At 41.3% G+C, this 19,948-nt stretch overlaps 1 protein-coding gene across 1 annotated transcript in view; it reads right to left on the minus strand.

Annotated features, from left to right (window-relative positions):
- Positions 1 to 19,948, minus strand: part of LOC112152539 (cat eye syndrome critical region protein 2 homolog) — a gene marked incomplete in the record, with an annotated part of 51,409 nt that overhangs the window by 4,250 nt on the left and 27,211 nt on the right. Inside the window, 15 exon segments of the mRNA XM_024282189.2 lie at positions 1 to 554; positions 2,100 to 2,832; positions 3,360 to 3,500; positions 3,582 to 3,898; positions 5,639 to 5,765; positions 5,841 to 5,932; positions 6,014 to 6,051; positions 7,575 to 7,704; positions 8,268 to 8,415; positions 8,487 to 8,573; positions 15,397 to 15,557; positions 16,809 to 16,876; positions 18,228 to 18,296; positions 18,442 to 18,569; positions 19,654 to 19,837. Coding sequence (XP_024137957.1) covers positions 1 to 554; positions 2,100 to 2,832; positions 3,360 to 3,500; positions 3,582 to 3,898; positions 5,639 to 5,765; positions 5,841 to 5,932; positions 6,014 to 6,051; positions 7,575 to 7,704; positions 8,268 to 8,415; positions 8,487 to 8,573; positions 15,397 to 15,557; positions 16,809 to 16,876; positions 18,228 to 18,296; positions 18,442 to 18,569; positions 19,654 to 19,837 — 2,977 coding nt within the window.

The following is a 19,948-nucleotide window of genomic DNA, read 5'->3' on the forward strand; positions in this document are numbered from 1 at the left end:
GTGCATGGGGCTGCTGTCCGGGGGGGCCTGTGGGGAGATCCTGAGGGGCATGTGATGAGGCGGTACCAGCGTCTTGAGATGCTCCGAGTTCGGCGCCATCGGCTGGGCGGAGCCTTCAAAGTGGCGTGGAGGCAGAATCGTCTCCTGACGCTCATTCTCTGCGCCCTCCACGACGAGCGGTCCAGCGTTTTGGGGCGGAGAAAGGAGGACCGGCGGCAGGTTCTGTGGGAGTTCTGCCGGGCTCTTCTGCTGCGGGCTTCCATCAGGGAGGTTAAGTGGATTCAGCTCATTTGGACCAGAGGCGGCGGCGGGAAAGACGCCGACGGAGCGCTCGTCCACTCTCTCAGGTGACGTCTGTGCGAGTCCCAGCCTGGAGAAGTCCTCCTTTGACCTGCCGGCGTTCACGGCCGGCGGGCTGTGAACGCCCCCCGCTGTGTGCTGCTGTGGGGGGCTGAGCATGAACGGGGGCCCCTGATTGATGGGAAAGGAGTTTTTCTGCAGTGAACCATTTTCAAAGATGCTGTTGGCGGCCATGTTTCCCTCCAGAGACGGATCTGTTGACGAGCAGAAGAAAAATGATCGTTAAAGATCTGAAGAATGGAAGTCTGAGTCACAACTGTAGACGATTAGTCGACCAATCGAAAATTAAAATAGTCAACAACTAATTTAATAATCGATTATTCATTATTTTATATCACGTGTGTCAAAGTCGAGGCCGGGGGCCGGATCCGGCCCTCCAGATCATTTTATTCTATTATTTATGACCCGATGTTATCTTGAGCTCATTTCTAACTTGTATAATTTTGACAAAATATATTTTTATGGAGAGTAAAATATTGAAAGTTATTTAAGGTTTAAGTTGATTTATTCTGGAATAATATTCCTGCCTTTTTATTATTCATGATTATGCTAAAATTTTACAGTTTTAAAAATTGGCATTCTACTAGATTTTTGGAATATTTTGGCATTTACTAAGATTTTTTAGGCTGTTTTGGAGTTTAGCTAATATTTCAGCTACATGCTAGTTGTTTTGGCTAACCTAATTTCCCTTTTTTTCTTTCATTTCTTTAGGTTAATTTTGCATTTAGCCAACATTTTAGCTACATATCAGCTTCAATGTTTTCAGTTATCAATTTCAGCATCTTCAGCAGCCCGATTCAGCTTACAACATTCATACTAGCGTTATCACAGGTAATGTTATACGTCTAGTTTGTAATTATGTTAAGTTTTAAGTTTTAAAATGTAGTTCCAGAGTGTTTAATAAATGTTTATCCTGTTTGATCTAAGGTGTGTTTAGGATTTTGGCCCCTTGTGTGATTGAGTTTGACACTCCTGCTTTAACACTCTGACTCCACATAATTTAAATTTTTTAAACTGTAACTTTTTACAGTTTAAGGAGGACTGGATCTGGTCCTTGACTTTGACACGTGGTTTAAAGCTAATGATGGTTAATGTGTGTTCTTTACATCCACTTTGCGGATGACCTGATTAGTTGACTAATCGGACAAAATAATCGTTGATTAGTCGACTAATAAAATAATAGTTTGTGGTGAACATGGTTAAACACGTACAGGCCACAAAAACCCCTCATGGTCATGGACCGGCTGGTGAACCTTTAGAGAGAAAATGTTCACGCATATTTGTTTCCTATATTTATTTCATAAACCTTCTTTCATCTTTTAATACTTACGCAGAGAACTTTTGTGAATTAGCTTTAACAATCAAGTAAAAATAGTGCAACTATTACCACAAATATGGTGTTATCCAGTAAATGAACCTGATAATTAGTCATGTGAGAAAGTTTAGTGATTTTAGCTTTAATATCTTTAGAGTTGGTGAACATTTTAAACCAAATGTGATTCGTGTCTTTATTTAAAATTCTTAAAAAATAATATGACTCCCCGCGACCCCGAAAGGGACACAGCGGTCAAGAAAATGGATGGATGGATGGAATAATATGTCCTTGTTATAGTAAGAATCTCACTGCATGAAGCTCTTGACAGAGTGGAGGATGTGCTGATGAACATAACCGCATTAAAAGGATTTATTTAGGTAAAAAAGTCAAACATGTCTGAATAAAAGGAGAAGGTCGGCGCTACCTTTGGGGTCTGCGGGCTGAGGAGGCTGGCTGTCTGGCCCTTTGTTTCGGGCTGGGTGCAGCAGCTGAACCTCAGGGGTGGGGGGGGGCTGTTTTGCTGGGATGCTGCCAGCTCCTGACGGGGGCCCCGGCTGCTGGAAGCTGCCTCTGTGCTGCTGAGGGGCACCAGCGGGGGGTCCAGAGGAGGCCGACAGCTGCTGCATAGCCAGCATCTCCGGGCTCTCCAGCATAGACGACAGGCGTGTCCGGCCAGCGGAGTCGGGATGGGGGACGGGGGGGTGCGAGGAAATGGCGCTGGCCGCTCCAGACATTTGATACTGGGCGCTGGAGGAGGGATGGGGGTATCCGGCGGCTTCGGGCCACGGTTTTTGCCTGGCTGGAGGGGGGAGTCCACCATAGGTGAAATTGCGCTGGTTCATCAGGTTGGGGTCCTGCATCCCCATCCCGTTCAGCCGGTCCGGGCCCTGGTGATTGCGAGCAGGCCACATGTTCGGCATGCCCATTCCGGGCCTCAAGCCAGCGTAGCTGTGCTGGGACGGGCCTTCAGGCCCCGATAGTCTGTTGGCCATGGGGTGCATGGGGTGGCCCTCTGGATAGTGGTGGGACGGGTACATGCTGGCTTCAGGAGGGGGTCCAGGCTGAAGGGCGATAGGTCGCGGGCCCAACGAGGCCGGACCCATGTAAGAGTGTTGCTGCTGGTTTGGACCCATGGGATACCTGGGACCCATGTGATGCTGGGTAAAGAAACAAAGAAAATATATTTGGGTTATCTTGAGTGTTATGATTCCATCTTATGTCTTAAGCTGCATTCATGTGGGACGTGATACAGGTGTCAAATTAGCGTCTGCCACCTCTCCTTTGACACGAGTCAAATTTACTGTTCCACCTCGACGCCCAGCAGTTTATATGTTTTGGAGAACTCTACAGAAGGTGCTGGCAAGAACATTACTGTTTGTTTTCACAGGATCATTCAGTCTCTCCAAGTGTCGTGTTCTTCACACTTGCAGCGACAGCTGCGCCGGGATGATAACCATTTTAACGTTATTTCTGTACGTCTACGGCCCAGTTTGAGCATTAAAATCCCCCAAAAAGTTTTCAGTAATGTTTCAATTATGATTATGAAGTTATAAACCAAAATACAACAACCTAAATGTCTTAAAAAGAACATTTTTCATGTTAAAGTCTCTGTTTCCAAAATCTCCTCTGGGGGGACGTGGTTTACTAGCTCCTTCACAGTGAGCCAGTGTCTCCGGAGTTTTACCTGCATGTTGAAGCTCTGAGGCATGTGGTTCAGGTTGGGGTCTCCGTGTCTAGGAATATGAACCGGGTATGTGAACCGAGGATCCATGGTCATTCTCTGGCCGTACATGTGAGGACCGTGAGGACCGGCTGGATGGTGAAACTGTAGAGAATAAAGGAACAGTCAAAAGTGTTGAAAGCTTCAGGAAGAATTAAAACTCCAGTGACAGTAATCTGCATTTACCTGCTGGCCTGGGTGGTACATCCCTCTGGGGAGCTGCTGCCTGGTTGGCTGGTTCAGAGGGTAACTGGGACCATTGGCCCTCCGGTAGTCGTCTTCCTCCGACGGGGCGTTCCTCTTCCGCTGGGCTTGCTCTGTGGCTCTGATCAAACTCTCGGGTCCAGAGTGTTTGTTGCCACGGTTACGCTTTTTGTCCTTGCGTTCTTTTTCCTCTCGGCTGACGTGGAATTCTTCGTCCGTGTCGCAGTCCTCCGATGGAAAGTGTTTGAGTAAGGCGCGAGAGAAACACCGCTCCAGGGACTCCGCCATGATGGTGTACTCTGGGGACAGACGTTGGAATGAAAACCTCGGGGCTTCTGGATCTGGTCCAGTGAAGCCTTTTCACATCTGTACTCTAATCTACGCTTGGGGTCAAATCAGATTCATCTTAAAGTGAATTAAAAACCTCATTGTAAAACATGGCAATCTTGAAAAGTTTTAAACTACAAAGTATATATTGTAAACTTGAAAGAAAAATATAATTTAGTATTTATTTATTTATTTTTTTAAATTGAATTAAAAAAATATAAGCTTAAAATTTTTTCCAAATAAAAAAAAGTTTTTTTTGAAACAGCTACAGTTTTGTAATTTCCATTTTTGGCCTTTTTTTTTTTTCTTTGCTTTCAGTTCTCGGTTGACACTTTCAATTCAGACTTTTTGCTTTTGGAGTTTATGAATGACTGTATGTGAGAACTGGACCAAGTGAGTGTGATGTCATCCAAGGAAAATATTTTACTTCCGAGTATTTCTGTGTAAAATGCTTTTATAATTTTGTGTTTGTTCTGTAAAGCCTAAAAACGTTTGAATTTGTGTGTAGAATGAATGCTTTGTTTTTAAATGGAACTGAACAAACAGTTTAGTGATCCATTTTATTTATGTTCTCGTTTGAAACTTGAAAGCTTTTCCACTCATTTTCCATTTTATATATATATATATATATATATTTTTTTTTTTTCTTTTTTTAAAAAAGAAGTTGCATGATTTTCAGTGCATCTGTTATTTTGAAAGTATGACAGGAAATAAATATTTAAATCTAAATTACCTGCTTATGATTCCACATTTCTTATTTTTTTAGCGTCAGCGCGTTCAAATCTAACAAATATAGTTATTTGGTTTATATCGTGATATATATCATTATCGCACAATATGGAAAAACCTTTATCGAGATATAAAAAATTTGGTCAGAATTTTTTTGTTTTTGAAACCTGTCTGGAAACAAAGTTTCACAGACGACTTTGGTGTTTGTTCTCCTAAATTTACCTGTTTAAAGTCGTAGATTTATGACACTAATAAATGTATGACCTTAAAACATGTAAATTGATGAGAAAAAAGGTCAGAAATATACAATTTTTTTCTTTTAGTTTAACCATTTAACACCTGAGGCGTCGCCGGTGACGCTTAAACACAAAAACTGTAACTTTTCAATCATTGACACAATAATTCCAGTAGACTCTGAAGGAGAAAAGTGGCTCACGAGCCGCTTTTCTCCTTCAGAATCTACTGGAATTATTGTGGTATCGGTTGAAAAATGACTGTATATCAAAGAACATAAACACTGGAGCTCTGGTGTTAAAGAGTTAACAGTTTTATATATATTTCTCATAAATTTACAACTTTAAAGCTGTAAATAAATGAAAAAAAACATCAACGTCACCCGACCCCTCAGAGCTCAGTCTCCCTCCCGGCTCAGCCGATAGGTCAGAGGGCATCGGCTGACCCTGTTGCATTGAGCCACCCCGCCATGCTCCTCCCCCTTCCCAAATCCCCGGGGAGACTTCTCCTTTGAATGGATGGTTAGGGACAAGAGGCCGAGGGGCTGAAACGCTCCTCCGGCTCCGCGAGGCTTTAGGTCCCGCAGCAGTCGAGTACAACTCAATCACTCCCCATTAATCACTGTCAGAGCCCCAGAGCCCCCCAGAGCCCCGCCCCCTTTCCTTTCACACCTCCCTGCATCCACAGTTTGCACCTCTTTCCCACAATCAACACAGGATGATTCGGTTGAAAAGTTTTTCCAAGCTTACCGCTGTCTTCTCCGTTGTATTCAACGCAGTTTTCAAACATGAGCTTCACATCGGCCACAAACTCCTCTTTGGTGACGTATTTGCCGTCGTTCAGCTTCCTCTCGATGGTGGACAGGTCCATGGGAGTCTGTCCGCAAAGAGAGAGCGCAGACACCGTTACCGCGTGACGGGTTTGGAAAACAGACGATGGATCCATTTGTACCTGGATGATCTCGTGGTAATTGGGGGCATAGGAGTCGTCAACCGGCTCCAGGAAGGGCCAAGAGTCTTTATGAGCTTTTAGAGCCTCCAGCACTGAAGACCAGGAGGTAGATCAGACGTTAGAACACGCAGCAATGAGGATTGTGCTGCAGCAAAAAGATCGTTCAAACTTACCTTTGTAAAGAGCTGTGTAGTCATCGTCAATGTCATAGCTGAAAAGTGAAGCATAATCGTGAAAAATCAAAGATTTTAAAATATCTATTGTGTTTTTAACATGATCCTCTGGACATATATTTGGATAATTAAACTTAAAACATCATTTCTGAGTATTTCTTTAAATTGTTGTGAATCAGGAGCAGACGAACAAATACCGCAGGAAAAAGATCGTATTTGTGACGGAACAAATGCTTTGAAATCTCAGCAATAGGGATGGGAATAGGGGCGGGGTTGCTCTGTGCCACCGACCCCCCCAGGAGAATTTCGCTCTGCAGAAACTATGTCCTAGAAAACAACAAGTTTTTGACTAAACTGCATCATCCCAGTTTAAAGACCACGGAGAAGACCTCAAAAATTAGGGCTGTCTCCATTAGTCACGACTTTGTCGACTATTAAATAGTCGATTGGTCTTTTTTTATTACTCAAAACTATGATGTGGACTTTCTAATGCTGTGTCTGCCATTCTCCTTGACAGACATGCGCGGTAGTGCTCATATGGGTCGCTAGTGATGTCACAGGAAGTTCTGGGACAGGGGGGTCGAACTCAATCACACGAAGGGTCAAAATCCTAAAAACACTTCAGGTCGCGGCTGAACAGGATAAATATTTATTGAACACTCTAAAACTACATTTTTAAAACTTTAAAACTGTAACTTTTTAACATAATGATGAACTAGATATATAACATTACCTGTGATAATGCTAGTGTGAATGCTGGAAGCTGAATTTGACCACCGAAGATGCTGAGATTGATAGCTGAAGATGCTAAAGCTGATAGCCAGCTAAAATATTTGCTAAATACCAAATTAGCCTAAAAAAACAAAAATAAACTTAGGTAGCATGTAGCTGAAATATTAGCTAAACTCCAAAATAGTCTAAAAAAATCTTAGTAAATGTCAAAATAGTCCATAAAACTAGCAGAATGCCAACTTTTAAAACTGTAACTTTTTTACATAATTATGAATAATAAAAATGAATATTATTCCACAATAATTCAACTTAAACATTAAACAACTTTCAATATTTTACTCTCCATAAAAATGTATTACGACAAAATGATACATGTTAGAAATGAACACAAGATAACATCCAGTCATTAATAACAATAAAATAATGATCTGGAGGGCCGGATAGAATTACCCGGAGGGCCGGATCCGGCCCCCGGGCTGTGACTTTGACACGTGTTCTACGAACATTCTGGTACCTTAGCCAACAGAGCTTGAAAGTGGGAAACATAAATAAAATAAACATAAGACAGAAGTGTCAGAAGACTTGTGTTCCACAGCAGCACTGCGGTGATGCACGAACACCTGAGGAGGAAGCATGTTGTGGCCGAGTGTGATAACGATGAAGAGGTTGATAACGATAATGATGGTTCAGACGTGTGTTTCACATCCAGTTTACGTATCATCTGATTAGTCGACTATTTAAATTGATCGTTTGTGGCAGCCATTTTGAGAATAGATCAAAGGACGAGTGAGCGGCTCTCTAAGGTAACATAAGGTGTTTCGTTTCTTACAATTCTTTATTCTTGCATCTCCTGGCGACGGGCGACGACGGCTCCAGGTTCAGGAGCTCCGGCGGCAGCTCTTTTCCCTGAGAAAGCAACCAGGCCTTTTCCTCGCGCATCTTGCGCCTCTTTGCTCGATCTGAGAAGAGATGTCATAAAAACGTTAGAATAAAAAAATAAGTCCTTTGATTGCTTTTTCAGTCTGAACTTGATGTGCCGTTCCATCGTGGTTGTCGGCGGCTCGGATGAGTAGAAAGGGAACGATTCATCAGCCAACTTTGGTTGATCAAAAGACCAGAACAGAGCGCATGTATCACTGCTGGATCTTTCAACATGAAAGGCGGAGAGGCCTGCCAGGCCCCCTGCAGAGTGGATTAAAGATCTGTGAGGAGGAATCCACACTCAGGTCCTGCTGTTCATCTATAATACATTCAGCCGCAGCACAATCACTACTTTAAACCCTTGATAGATGACATGGGAGGAGGAGCTTCAGCGTTTCCTTCGTGCTCCATAAATCTCCAGCTCTTATTACAATAAGACTGTATGAGAGGCGCCTTCACATTCCATCCTGATGAAGGATGCTGAAGTGTTGCTCCTTCCTGTCATGTGACACAAACTCCCCGTTTGTCCTGTGTTTACCAGCAGCTTCCTCTCTGCAGCGACAACCAACTGCATGTTGGGTAAAAGCCGGTTTCCAGTTACCCTCGACAGCTTTGATCTTCTCCAGCTTCTCCCTCTGACGTTCCTCCTGGAGGATCCGCTCCTCCTCTCGCCGCTGCTCGGCCAGCATCACCTGCCGCTCCAGCTCCTCGTCCTTCTTCCTGTCGTCAGAGACGACCCCGACACTCTCCTGGAGGGACAGAAACGGCGGTTCAGAGCCGATCGGACGGATGAACGATAACGGAACAGACGGCGACGCACCTCCTCCTGTTTGAAGGGGATTTCAGAGAACCGCTGCGATATGCGAACTGGAGATGGATCCAGCAGTTTCTGCTTCTGCTCCTGTTCCTGAAGAAGAAAAATCAATCAGAGTCCGTTTCTTTATTTTACACAATCTGTGTCAACAAGATTTCCAGTTTAAAGCTTTTAGTTAAATAAATGTACCTGGAAACTTTCACACAAAAATCCTCATTCCTGCTAAAACCAAACTGTGCTGTAATGAATTTGAACCGTTCGATAGAAAGTCTTTGATGGAATCCACTTCATACAAAAACACTCACAGCAAACAGGTTCCTTCAAACTGAGACTTTTTAAAACCGCTTTAAGGCATATCAACAATTAAGACCAATTTCACAGCCTAATTCCACTTTATTACGGTAATATTATTCATTATTAATTTCATTTTTCCCTCATCTGCGTCATGATGCTTCAGCCAACATCTTCTTTTTCTGGCTTTCAGCAGCATGTTGGTGGATAAAGATTTGTGGTTTTCTGTTACTTGATCACAAATAATCATGGTGGAAAAATGACATTTTCACGAGAAATGTGACACGGAGAATTTTCACATTTTTTAAGGTCAGATATCATAATTCAAGATTTTTGAAGTATCATTTCCAGATTCATAATGTAATGCTTTAAAGACTTTTTAAGACCCTGAAAATGCTTCCAAAGTACGATCAGAGTAAAAACTACGAGGTAGATTAAAGTCTATAAACGACTTAAACAGATGAAATAGATATATTTTTAGGTTTTTAAGTATTGTTTAGAAGTAACCGTGTTTTAAATGTTTTACTGTCTTAATGTTTTGATGTATTTTAAACAAAATGAATCTGCTTCTTGACCAGGACTCCATAGCTAAACAGGTTTGAAATCTCAATGGGATTATCCTGATTACATGAAAGTTAACAAATAAATAAAAATAGTTTTAAAAAAACAGCATAAAACAATGAAAATGATCTTTGGGGATTGTTTTAAAGGTGGAAGGCATCACAGGTAAAGCCGGATGTGAAAACGTCTCGTCTGACCCGGGGTCACACTGCATCCAGTGTGGACGCCACAGCGGTCTAGCAGCGAATGGCTGCGGTCCTGCTGCAGCTACAGGCTCAGCTGCTGACCTCGCCTGAACTCAGGTGGGTTCACGCCATAATTCGCCATTTCCATAGGAAGTAGCAGTAAACAAACCCTCATTCCAAGATTCTCTTCACAACACTTCTGTCTCTGCATGACTCGTCTTCATCCAATAGGTAAACAGTGAGGATGGAACGATACAGTTTCCAAACGGATCGATACGTAACTCGATATGACCGTCACGGTTCGATATGTAGAGCAGGAACAATATGCCTGAAATCCTACTATTCCACAGATGATTTATTTTTCAAAGAGAAATAAAACAGCAGAAGTTCAGATTTGAGCAGAATCACATTTAAATAGTAGTAGTTCACTTTCAGCTTATCCCTTTCGGGGTCGCCACAGCGTAACAGCACCCACTGTTTGGCATCAGTGATTTGGCAGAGTTTTTACGCCGGATGCCCTTCCTGACACAACCCTGTACTTGAGGGGCACAGGGACCCAGTTAGACAGCAGCATCAAGGGTCTAAGGACCCAATCTGGGTGGGGATCAGTGGACAACCCTGGGAATCGAACCCAGGGCTCCTGCGTGTCAGCCCTTCACTTAGCCCACTGAGCCACCCAGCCGCAGAATCACGTTTAAATAGAACTCCTGTAAACATTACAACTTATAAGAACTGCAACAATTTCAGAAGTTCTCATAAGTTTTGACAGCTGGATGTCAAACACAATCTAACCTGAAACAATTTAAATATTTAGAACCGACTTACTCGTCTAAATAAACAACAATCACACAGGTAAAGTACAGCCAGTTATTTATTCATGTAACTTTACATTTTTTGCAAAAAAAAAAAAAAGTATCTGTGTTGTTTTTAGCATTTAGTTACAACTTTTATTATCCGACTACGGTGGGAGGGGCAGGTAGTTTCTGTCAGGGAGGGGGGGAGTGTGCAGACACCATTAAGGTACGTCAGAGTAGAAGTGAATAAATAAAAGGCGTATTGAGGAAAACGTCGTATTGAATTGTCGAACGCGTATTGAACTGTTCGGTTTTACCGTATTTTTCGGACTATAAGTCGCACCGGAGTATAAGTCGCAGGGGCCAAAAAATGCATAATGAAGAAGAAAAAACCATACATAAGTCGCACTGGAGTATAAGTCGCATTTTTTTAAGTAATTTATTGTACAAACTGGTTGAAAAAACGATATTACATCATCCTGGAAGGTAAGTTATAACATTCATAAGTGAATAGAAAACAGGCTTAATATGTGTCAACACATATTCACATATTAGCATCATGAAAAACGAAAAGGTGTAGCATTTATATAACATAACAGTTTTATTTAACTATAGCCTCAAGAACTCATCAACTTTGAATCTTTACTTTAATTAATTGCACGCAATCTCACTCCATATCACTAAATCCGTTAAATTCTTCGTCCTCTGTGTCACGTCTGAATAACTAAAGTAAATAAAGTAATTGCATAGATCACCATAAGAGGGCACTCTAGACTTACGGTCCATATCTCATCATTAAAAATTCGTATATAAGTCGCACTGGAGTATAAGTCGCAGGGACATTCAATCTATGACAAAAACCGCGACTTATAGTCCGGAAAATACGGTATATTGTTGCATCCTTAGTAAACTCAGAACTTGTATTAATACTTTTGTCTTCTATAGTCTTAAATGTTTCTATTTGACTGTGTTATTATGTAACAAGGACACCACGGCTGGTCGTCACAATGATGTCATGTTTACAGCACAGTGAAAACAGGGAGTACATCGGAAAACAGGTTGGATTTTGAAAAATGAACTGGATGAACTTTACACTCGCTCGCGTGATTTCTGGTTTAGGTCATTAATAGCCCCAACTTAAAAAAAAAAAAAAAAGTGCTCCGGCTCGACTCCAGCGTTCAGGATAAAACTGAACCCAACGAAACGAATACAGGAGCCGGACTGGACTGGATACAGTGAGAGTGTTTCTCACACGACTTCAGCGTCTGCACCAGAACCAGACTGGATACCATGTGAGCCCAGAGTGAGGAACCCGGGTCTGATGGAACCAGGCTCTCAAGTTCAACATCGATCAAAGATCAAAGATCAAAGATTTTCAAAGTGTTCCCAGTGGTGTGTTAATTATGTCGTTTTTAGCCAAAATCTAAAAACTTGTGTCATTTTCAGGACATAGTTTCTGCAAAGCAGCAGAAGAATTTCATTAGAAATTCCCCTCCGAGTTGTGGGCGGGACTACAACCCCGCCCCCCTTCCCATCCAGTTGCTGAGAGCTTGTGGCCCATCCAGCATACTCTCTGTGTCCCAAATAAGATATTTTTCAAACATAATTTTCCAATCTGCTCCTGATTTACAACAATTAGAATAAAAAAAATTCAAATGCAAATTGAAGCTTAATTTTCCTGATATATGTCCTCCATCGTGAGAAAAGATGTCTCCAAAACACGTTAAAAACATAATTTTCATCAGAGCGGTTCTTTAAAAACAAAAAGTTGAAACCTTAAAATGGATCCTGGCGCTCGTTTCATGTTAAAAGACGACAGACAGACTAAACTGAAGATAAATCAATAAAAGTTCAAGCTCAACAAGATTAATCGAGTCTCCAACAACACTAGAGATGCAGTTTGATCAGGAAAAGTGTGGAGTCCCACTGAGAGGCTCCAGCAGTTCGTGGTCTGTTGGCTGATTCTTCAATTTGCTACCAAAGACTGAAAGGAAAAAGATTCACATCAATAACAAAAATGTTTCTTTTAATTTAATCTTCGGTTTTCTGCAGATCAACGTCTTTAAGAGCTCAAACTGACTAGCAGATGTGACGCCGAGTGTGAAATCATTTCCTAACATCCTCTTCCGCTCTGGTCCAGCTGTGGTCTTCCTCTCTGAGGATGAGGATGGCTCCAACCTGCAGGCGGACGTCGTCCTCACACATGGAAGTGACCGAGGGACTTCTAAAGATCCGTAGAGACCAGCGAACATCTGTGGCACAAACGCGGACTGGCGACAACGCAAGAACTGCAAATGTGTGCAAACGTGGAGATAAAAGAGGAAGGAAGGAGTGGGCGGAGCACGAAGGAAGAGCTGAAAGAAGATAAAAGGAAACACAGATGTTCCTGTTTGTGGCGTTTCATTAGCTCACGCCGTCTCTGCCACGTTAAACGCTGATGTGTCCCCGGGCTCTGGAGTTTATACCCCCCCACCCGCATGAGGGGCGGGGCTTCTGGTGTCGCCACAGAGCGGTGGAGAGAATGCTCCGCCACAGCAGAGCCGTCAGTCAAGAGGCCCCGTCCCGCCTAAGGTGGGCTCCCGCTGGTCGTCAGCCGTCCGTTAAATGTCTGCTGACAGCGGTCTCAGCCCCACGGAGGAGGAGGAGTCAGGCAGTTCAGCCACGCTGCTGCTACTTTTACATTCTTCCACCAATAAAAACACACAAAAACATCCTCAAAGAGACGCAAATTAGGAACACTGAAGTTTTTCTGTTTTAGACACAAACGTGCGACTGCACTGAAAACTTTCCAGCGGTTTCCTGTGTTCGACACGCCACAATCAGGGTCATCACTGCAGATTAAACAAACGCTTCAGAGCAGAATGACATGGAGCGGGTTTGGAGAAAACAAATGTTTGCCGATTTCACAACAATAAAAACAATGTCAAAAAGCCAAATGTCCTCGCATTTATCCACCAGGTTTTATTCTTAGAGTGACTCGTGGAACAATCAAAGCTTATTTTGTACAGAACTAAAAACTAACCGAGCATAACTTCAGCTACAAAGATGATTTTGATGAATAAACTTATATTTTAATAAACAAACATCTGTACTTTAAAAAAAGACCTTGATTTCACAAAGCTAAAGAAACGGTTGGGATAAAAAGGGTTTTTACTTGGACTGAACATTAACGCATCAACGCACACGATTAATAAAACTGAATAAAATACCTTAATATTCATTATCACAAATTGCACCTCGAGGAGCAGCCGTCCTTCGCTTTGCCTGAGGCTTCCACGGCGTGTCGATCAAAAGCTGCACATTGTCATTAAAGGTATCTAGTAAATTATTGTGATTTACAGTGATTGATCATAACACAAAAGTGTGATTAATCCGATTGTTTTAATTGATTGACAGCCTTAATAAAGAATAAATGTTCTAAATGTACAGTTTTGTGTGTGATTTTAAATTGTGATTATTTACAGATAATAAATGGTCAACAAATACTGTTACAAAAAAAGTTAATTGCGATTAATCAGAATACATTTTTTCCAAGATTTGCAATTAGTTAATTTTTTTAATCAATTCCTGGGTCTAGTTTTTATCATTTAACCTCGACTTGAACGAGTTTTGGTCAAGTGGAGCGATCCTAAAAACAATGACAGAAAATGGTTTTGCTTCTTTACGAGCAGCTGAGCTGTGATTAAGGATGTAACGATTCTTCATGAATCGGTAAAAAAATGATTCAAACTCGTCAACCTATTCGTCGTTGCAGAAAATGTAATAATATTTTTGTCACGGCCTGTGGCTAAATTTAGAAAAATGCAGAGCAGATGATATTTCTTCATGCAGACTCACTGTGAGTGTGTGGGTCACCACGTGGAAAGCTAGCGGTAGCATTAGCATAAATTAGAAGAACATCTTAATGACCTTCAAATCAAACAAGCAGCATTCAATGAAGTATCTGTGACCTTCATCTCTGTGTGACGTCACGTAAAAAAGGGTCTAAATCAGGAGTGTCAAACTCAATCTCACAAGAGGCAAAATCCAAAACACATCTTAGGTCAAAGACAGAACAGGATAAACATTTATTGAACACTCTAGAACTAAAATTTGTTTGCATTTTTAGAATTACCTTCAATAATGATAGTGTGAATGCTGTCAGCTGAATGATAGTGGTGATAAATGGAAATTAAACTGATTGCTGAAATCACTAAAGCTGATAGAGACACTAAAAAATTAGCTAAATGCCAAAATTGCTTTAAAAAAATACTCAAAAAAGCTAGCATGTAGATAAAAAAATAGCTTAAATTTAAAATAGCATAAAATATTTAAAAAAATAAAATAAATTAGCCAAAACAGCTAGCATATAATTATTAGCTAAACTCCAAAACAGCCTAATTTTTTTTTAGTAAATGCTAAAATAGTCCAAAGAGTTAACAGAATGCCAATTTTTAAACATTAAAATTGTAACTTTTTAACAGAATTATGAATAATGAAAATGCAGAAATATTATTCCAGAATAAATCAACTTAAACCTTAAATAACTTTCAATATTTTACCTTCCATAAAAATGTATTTAGTCAAAAATAAGAATAAAATAAAATGATCTGGAGGGCCGGATAGAATTCCACGGAGGGCCGGATCCGGCCCTCGGGCCTTAAATTTGACACATGTGGTCTAAGCTGAAGATTGATATCGCTCAACTCCACGTTTCTTCATTTCGTGCAGCCCCAATTCAGACTGAGGAAACTCGGATCAAACCAAGGATCAGTCTGTAAACAGACCGAGACCACCTCAAAAGATGGATCCACAGCGGCTCCTGGTCCTTATGGGTGTTTTCAAAATCTGTTCTGGCTCATCAATGAGACAAACTCTGGTTCACTTTACGTATCCAGTCTGAATACACCCTTAAATACAGGACAATTTATTTAAAAAGTTCTTAAAGAAAGAAGCATTTAACACCAGAACAATGTGGGTTTAGAGGACGGATGAACGTCTACAGACCGAACAGAAAACATGAGTGAACTTCTTACAGAAATGCTCAGACAGACATTGAGAAAGGCGGCGGTGCAGACTGATGACGGCGCGTTTCTGCGGTCTGACCTTGTGCTCGATCATGCTGCTGATCTCAGGCAGGAAGTTTTGGCTGATGACACGGTGGAGGTGTCGGTCCTGCGGGGACGTTTTGTCCTTCAGGCTTTCTGCCAGCTCCATCCACTGCTCCTCCGTATCGCACACCAGGGACCAAGCGCCTCTTTCTCCAGCTGATAGGGGCGGAGACACAGAGCGTTAAGACCGCTGAGAGATAAAGGTCACAAAAACACGACTGATAATCAGGTCATTTCAGTTAAATCGCACACTTCAAGTTAAATTGCTTTGATCATAGCAGCTTTTACTGCAAAACTTAAGTCATGATTGGAATTTTCCAGAACCATTAAAGCCAAGTGGACCCACATGGTTTAGAAGTGGGCAGAAAATGTGGGAGTCCACCTGTGTTTGACCACACTGACGAAAGTTGACGCTCAGTGGGGAAGCTCACTATCCTGCTGCCTGGTGGACGGGGGTTTGTTGAGCTCACATGCTACACTGGATCTTGCTAACGTGCTACAGAGGAGCTCTCTAGCATGCTACAGCAGAGCTCGCTAGCTCAATACAGTGGAGATCACTAACATGCTACATTGGATCTCACTAGCTTTTGAATTTCAGGAGTTCTGCTTTCACTTTCTACGGCGGAGCTCTCTAGCATGCTATAGTGAAGCTCGCTAGCATGCTACGTCAGAGCTAACTAGCATGCTACGTCAGAGCTAACTAGCATGCTACGTCAGAGCTTGCTAGCACGCTACACTGTCCAAAGGGTAGCTGGCTATCATAGTGAGCTAAACCCAACATGGGCAAACACAGGTGAGGCCACCACAGAAACTGGACAAACCCATTCGGAGCCACATTTCCTGAAGGGCCTCTGGTCACACGCAAGATGGCGTCAGAATTCATCTGTAGCCAGAAGCGGAAATCGTAACTTTCGCCGGTTGTGTAAGCAGAAGTGTCCTAAACTTTAGAAAACCCTTTCAAAATGATATTTTCAAACTTTTTCAGAACCATCAGCTTTTACACCTTTGAATGAGAATAAACAAACGTTTTTACTAGTGAATCAGCTGATCAGAGTCGCTAAAATGCATCAAAACGGGTCAAAAAAAATTCTCCTCTGATATAACAAGTTTTTGGATGGAGAAACTGAAGAAGTAATGAGTCAGAATGAAGGATCATGATAATCTTAATCCAGCACGTTACAGAATCAAGCGAATCTGGACTACAGTCAAACCTCTAGTTTCTGAAAGTGGCTCAATCTGCTGATGTCGGCGACTTTGACAGCCGTGTTGCAATAAGGACCACAACAGGATGTCGGTCAGAATCGACTCAACAGCCTCACACAAAGTACTAATCTGGTTTCTCTTTGGCAAAAAGAGATTGGAGCCGTTCGGGTTCTAAGATGATGACCGTCTCGGAGGTGGTTTTACCTGGACTCGGTGGAAAGTCATCCAGGCCATTTTCTGACTTGTCCTCCGCATCTTCACTCTCCGTCTCACTGATGCACAAAAGGACAAAAACCTGATTATTCTGGAGGATTCTAAACACAGAATAATGACAGACGAGTCGGATGTAGAATAGCAGCTGAATTATTATGAAGGATCAGTTCTTTAAAGTTTCAGGACTCTACGTCTCTCCGGTCAATAACTTCAGGGAAAATTGAGGTGATCAGGTAGTGATTGACGGCTGATGCCTCCACGCTGACCGGTAATTTCTGATTATCACCAAATCAATAAATATTGAATCAGTTATTAATACTTCCATCTTGTTATTTTGAACATCTAAATCCTTTTTCACAAAAATCAAACTCTCTGCAGTGAGACGCATCGCCATGGTAACTGAACCTGCATGTGAGACTGACCAGCGGAGGAAAGCCGTTTATATGATGAACTTGATGTTAAGGGATCTAAAGCAGCGTTTTCATGCCTTTTTCTGGCCACGGATCTGTTTAAATTAGACAATATTTTGACAGTTTCTGAAAATCTATTTTTAAAATAAAATGCTACAACGAGAAATGTAGGACAAAATGTTTTGAAAAGTCAAAAGATATCAGCAGTTTTTTTTTGATGATGATGAATATTCAATAAAACAAAGTTGTCAATTTGTAGAAGTGATTTTAAAAATTACATTACTTGATTTTTTTCCCCCATAGAATATAATTTTAATATGAATCCAGACTCCGATTATCTTTCAGGACAGATTGATCACATTTTGTATTTCCATAAATCCTCATTCATTGGGGATTTTCTTTAACAGAAAGGAACATTTTTTGTGTTGAACTTTCTGAACCTAATTCATCCTTGCTGTAGGAAAATTCTCTCAAATGTCTCTATATCAAGTTTCAACAAATCAGCAACTTTATTTGATGAATCTTCATTCTCTGTAAAAGGTTTGAACTTTGTGATGAAGATTTTCCCGTTAACATCAAAGTGGAGCCTAACAACCGGACGCTAGCTTCAGCTACGTCAGACTTTTAAGGTGGTATGGAGAAATAAAGCAAGCTGTGTAGCCGTTACCATGGCAACGTGTCACACCACGCATCGCATTGTTAAAAAAATGTTGAAGTATATTGAAGTACTAATAATTCATTTGAAATGTATTCTTTTGAAAGGTGGAGTCCATTATTAACAATGTTTACTCTGTGGATGAAACCGCCCAACTGAAGCAGATCACAGTCCACGCCTCATCGAGAATTATTCCTTCCTTATTAGACACCCTGCAGCCAATCAGAATCCATGATAAACATTTAGACCCTTCAAAGGTCATCATGTGTTCAGCTCCATTAGCTGGTCTGATAACATCTCTGTGACGTAACTGTTGGTGTTTTTGGCTGATATTTTAGTTTTTACCTTAACTGAAAGTCCTCAAACTTTCTCTTTTTTGAGGGTCTTCCCTTTTTCTTTGAGAGATCAGATTCACTGTTGGGACAGAAAAAAGAATAAATGAAAAACATTTGATGAAAGAATTTTATAAACACAATCTTTACTTTCAAAGGAGCTCATGAGCTGTGATTTTAAAAGTATGAATTGTAGCCCGACGTCTTGTGTGTGCGTTTCCGTGTACCTCAGCTGGTCTTCATTCCTTCTCACTGGCTCCTCCTTGTACATTCGGGTGCCATAAAAATACCAGTAGAGGGCTCCCTCCCCGTCCTGCCCCAGGGGCTCCACCCTCAGGCTGTCTGCATCTAGACCCTGAACCGGAACCCAGAACCGTACATAAATCTCTGCTTTGTCTCAGTAGATGTTGACATGAAACTTTCGGTATCAGACGAGAAGTTTGTGTGTAGAAATGAGGGGAAACCACAAAAAAGACAAACTTGTTCAGAAGGAAACAAAAACTGAAATCTGTTGTCATATTGAGTTGAAACTGAAGTCATAATAAACTGCAGTGTTAGATATAATGAAAGTATATTGTCTATCTGGTAAATCGTGGATAAATAACTGTATTATAATATATAGTTATTTCATGGTAAAGAGAGAATTCCTTAGGGTACTTGTGTCAAAGTCAAGGCCCGGGGGCCGGACCCGGCCCTCCGGGTAATTCTATCCGGCACTCCAGATCATTTTATTGTTATTGTTATTAATGACTCGATGTTATCTTGCATTTTTTTTTCTAACTTGAATAATTTAGATAAAATATATTTTTATGGAGAGTAAAATATTGAAAGTTATTTAAGGTTTAAGTTGATTTATTCTGGAATAATATTCATGTCTGTTTAATATTCATGATTATATTAAAAAGTTAATGTTTTAAAGTTTAAAAAATTAGCACTCTGCAAGCTTTTTGGACTATTTTGGCATTTACTACGATTTTTATGCTGTGTTGGAGTTTAGCTAATATTTCAGTAACATACTAGCTGTTTTGGCTAATTTAGGCTCTTTTGTTTTCCTTTTTTTTAGCCTTTTTAGGATATTAGACTAATAGACTTATTTAGGCTAATTTGACATTTAGCTAATATTTCAGCATCTTCAGCAGCCAAATTAATCTTACAACATTCACACTAGCATTATCACAGGTAATGCTATATATAGTTCATAATTATGTTAAAAAAATACAATTTTAAAGTTTCAAAAATGTAGTTTTAGAGTGTTCAATAAATGTTTATCCTGTTTGGCTCATGATGTAAGGTTTGTTTCGGATTTTGGTCCCTTGTGTGATCGAGTTTGACACCCCTAGAATACACCCTAAGAACACAACACTAAACTGCTGATCAATTAAAGTTTGAATGAAACCTTTTGTTAGAAATCGTTCTGTGCTCGTTTTTGAGAAGTTCACCTTGAGCAGGTCGAAGACGTCGGCAGCATCCAGCCGGTAGTCGCAGAGTCGATGCAGCAGCTCCACCTGAGTGCGAGGCAGCAGGGTCTCGAAGGGCCCCTCCCGGAGAGGGTTGGGCTTCCCCTCCTCCAGCTCCCAGCGGTAGCTGATGATGTCGTCCAGGTAACCGCTGAACGTCTGGGGGCTGAAGGCGCAGCAGAGTCAGAATGTGCTGGTTCGTGGTTTTACACATCTTCATATCACGAGGTTAAGATTCTGTGTGGGAGTTTTACATTTTGATTAGTACATTTCAGAG

This window comes from Oryzias melastigma, linkage group LG6 (assembly GCF_002922805.2).
Source record: "Oryzias melastigma strain HK-1 linkage group LG6, ASM292280v2, whole genome shotgun sequence".
In the NCBI taxonomy this organism is placed as follows: Eukaryota; Metazoa; Chordata; class Actinopteri; order Beloniformes; family Adrianichthyidae; genus Oryzias; species Oryzias melastigma.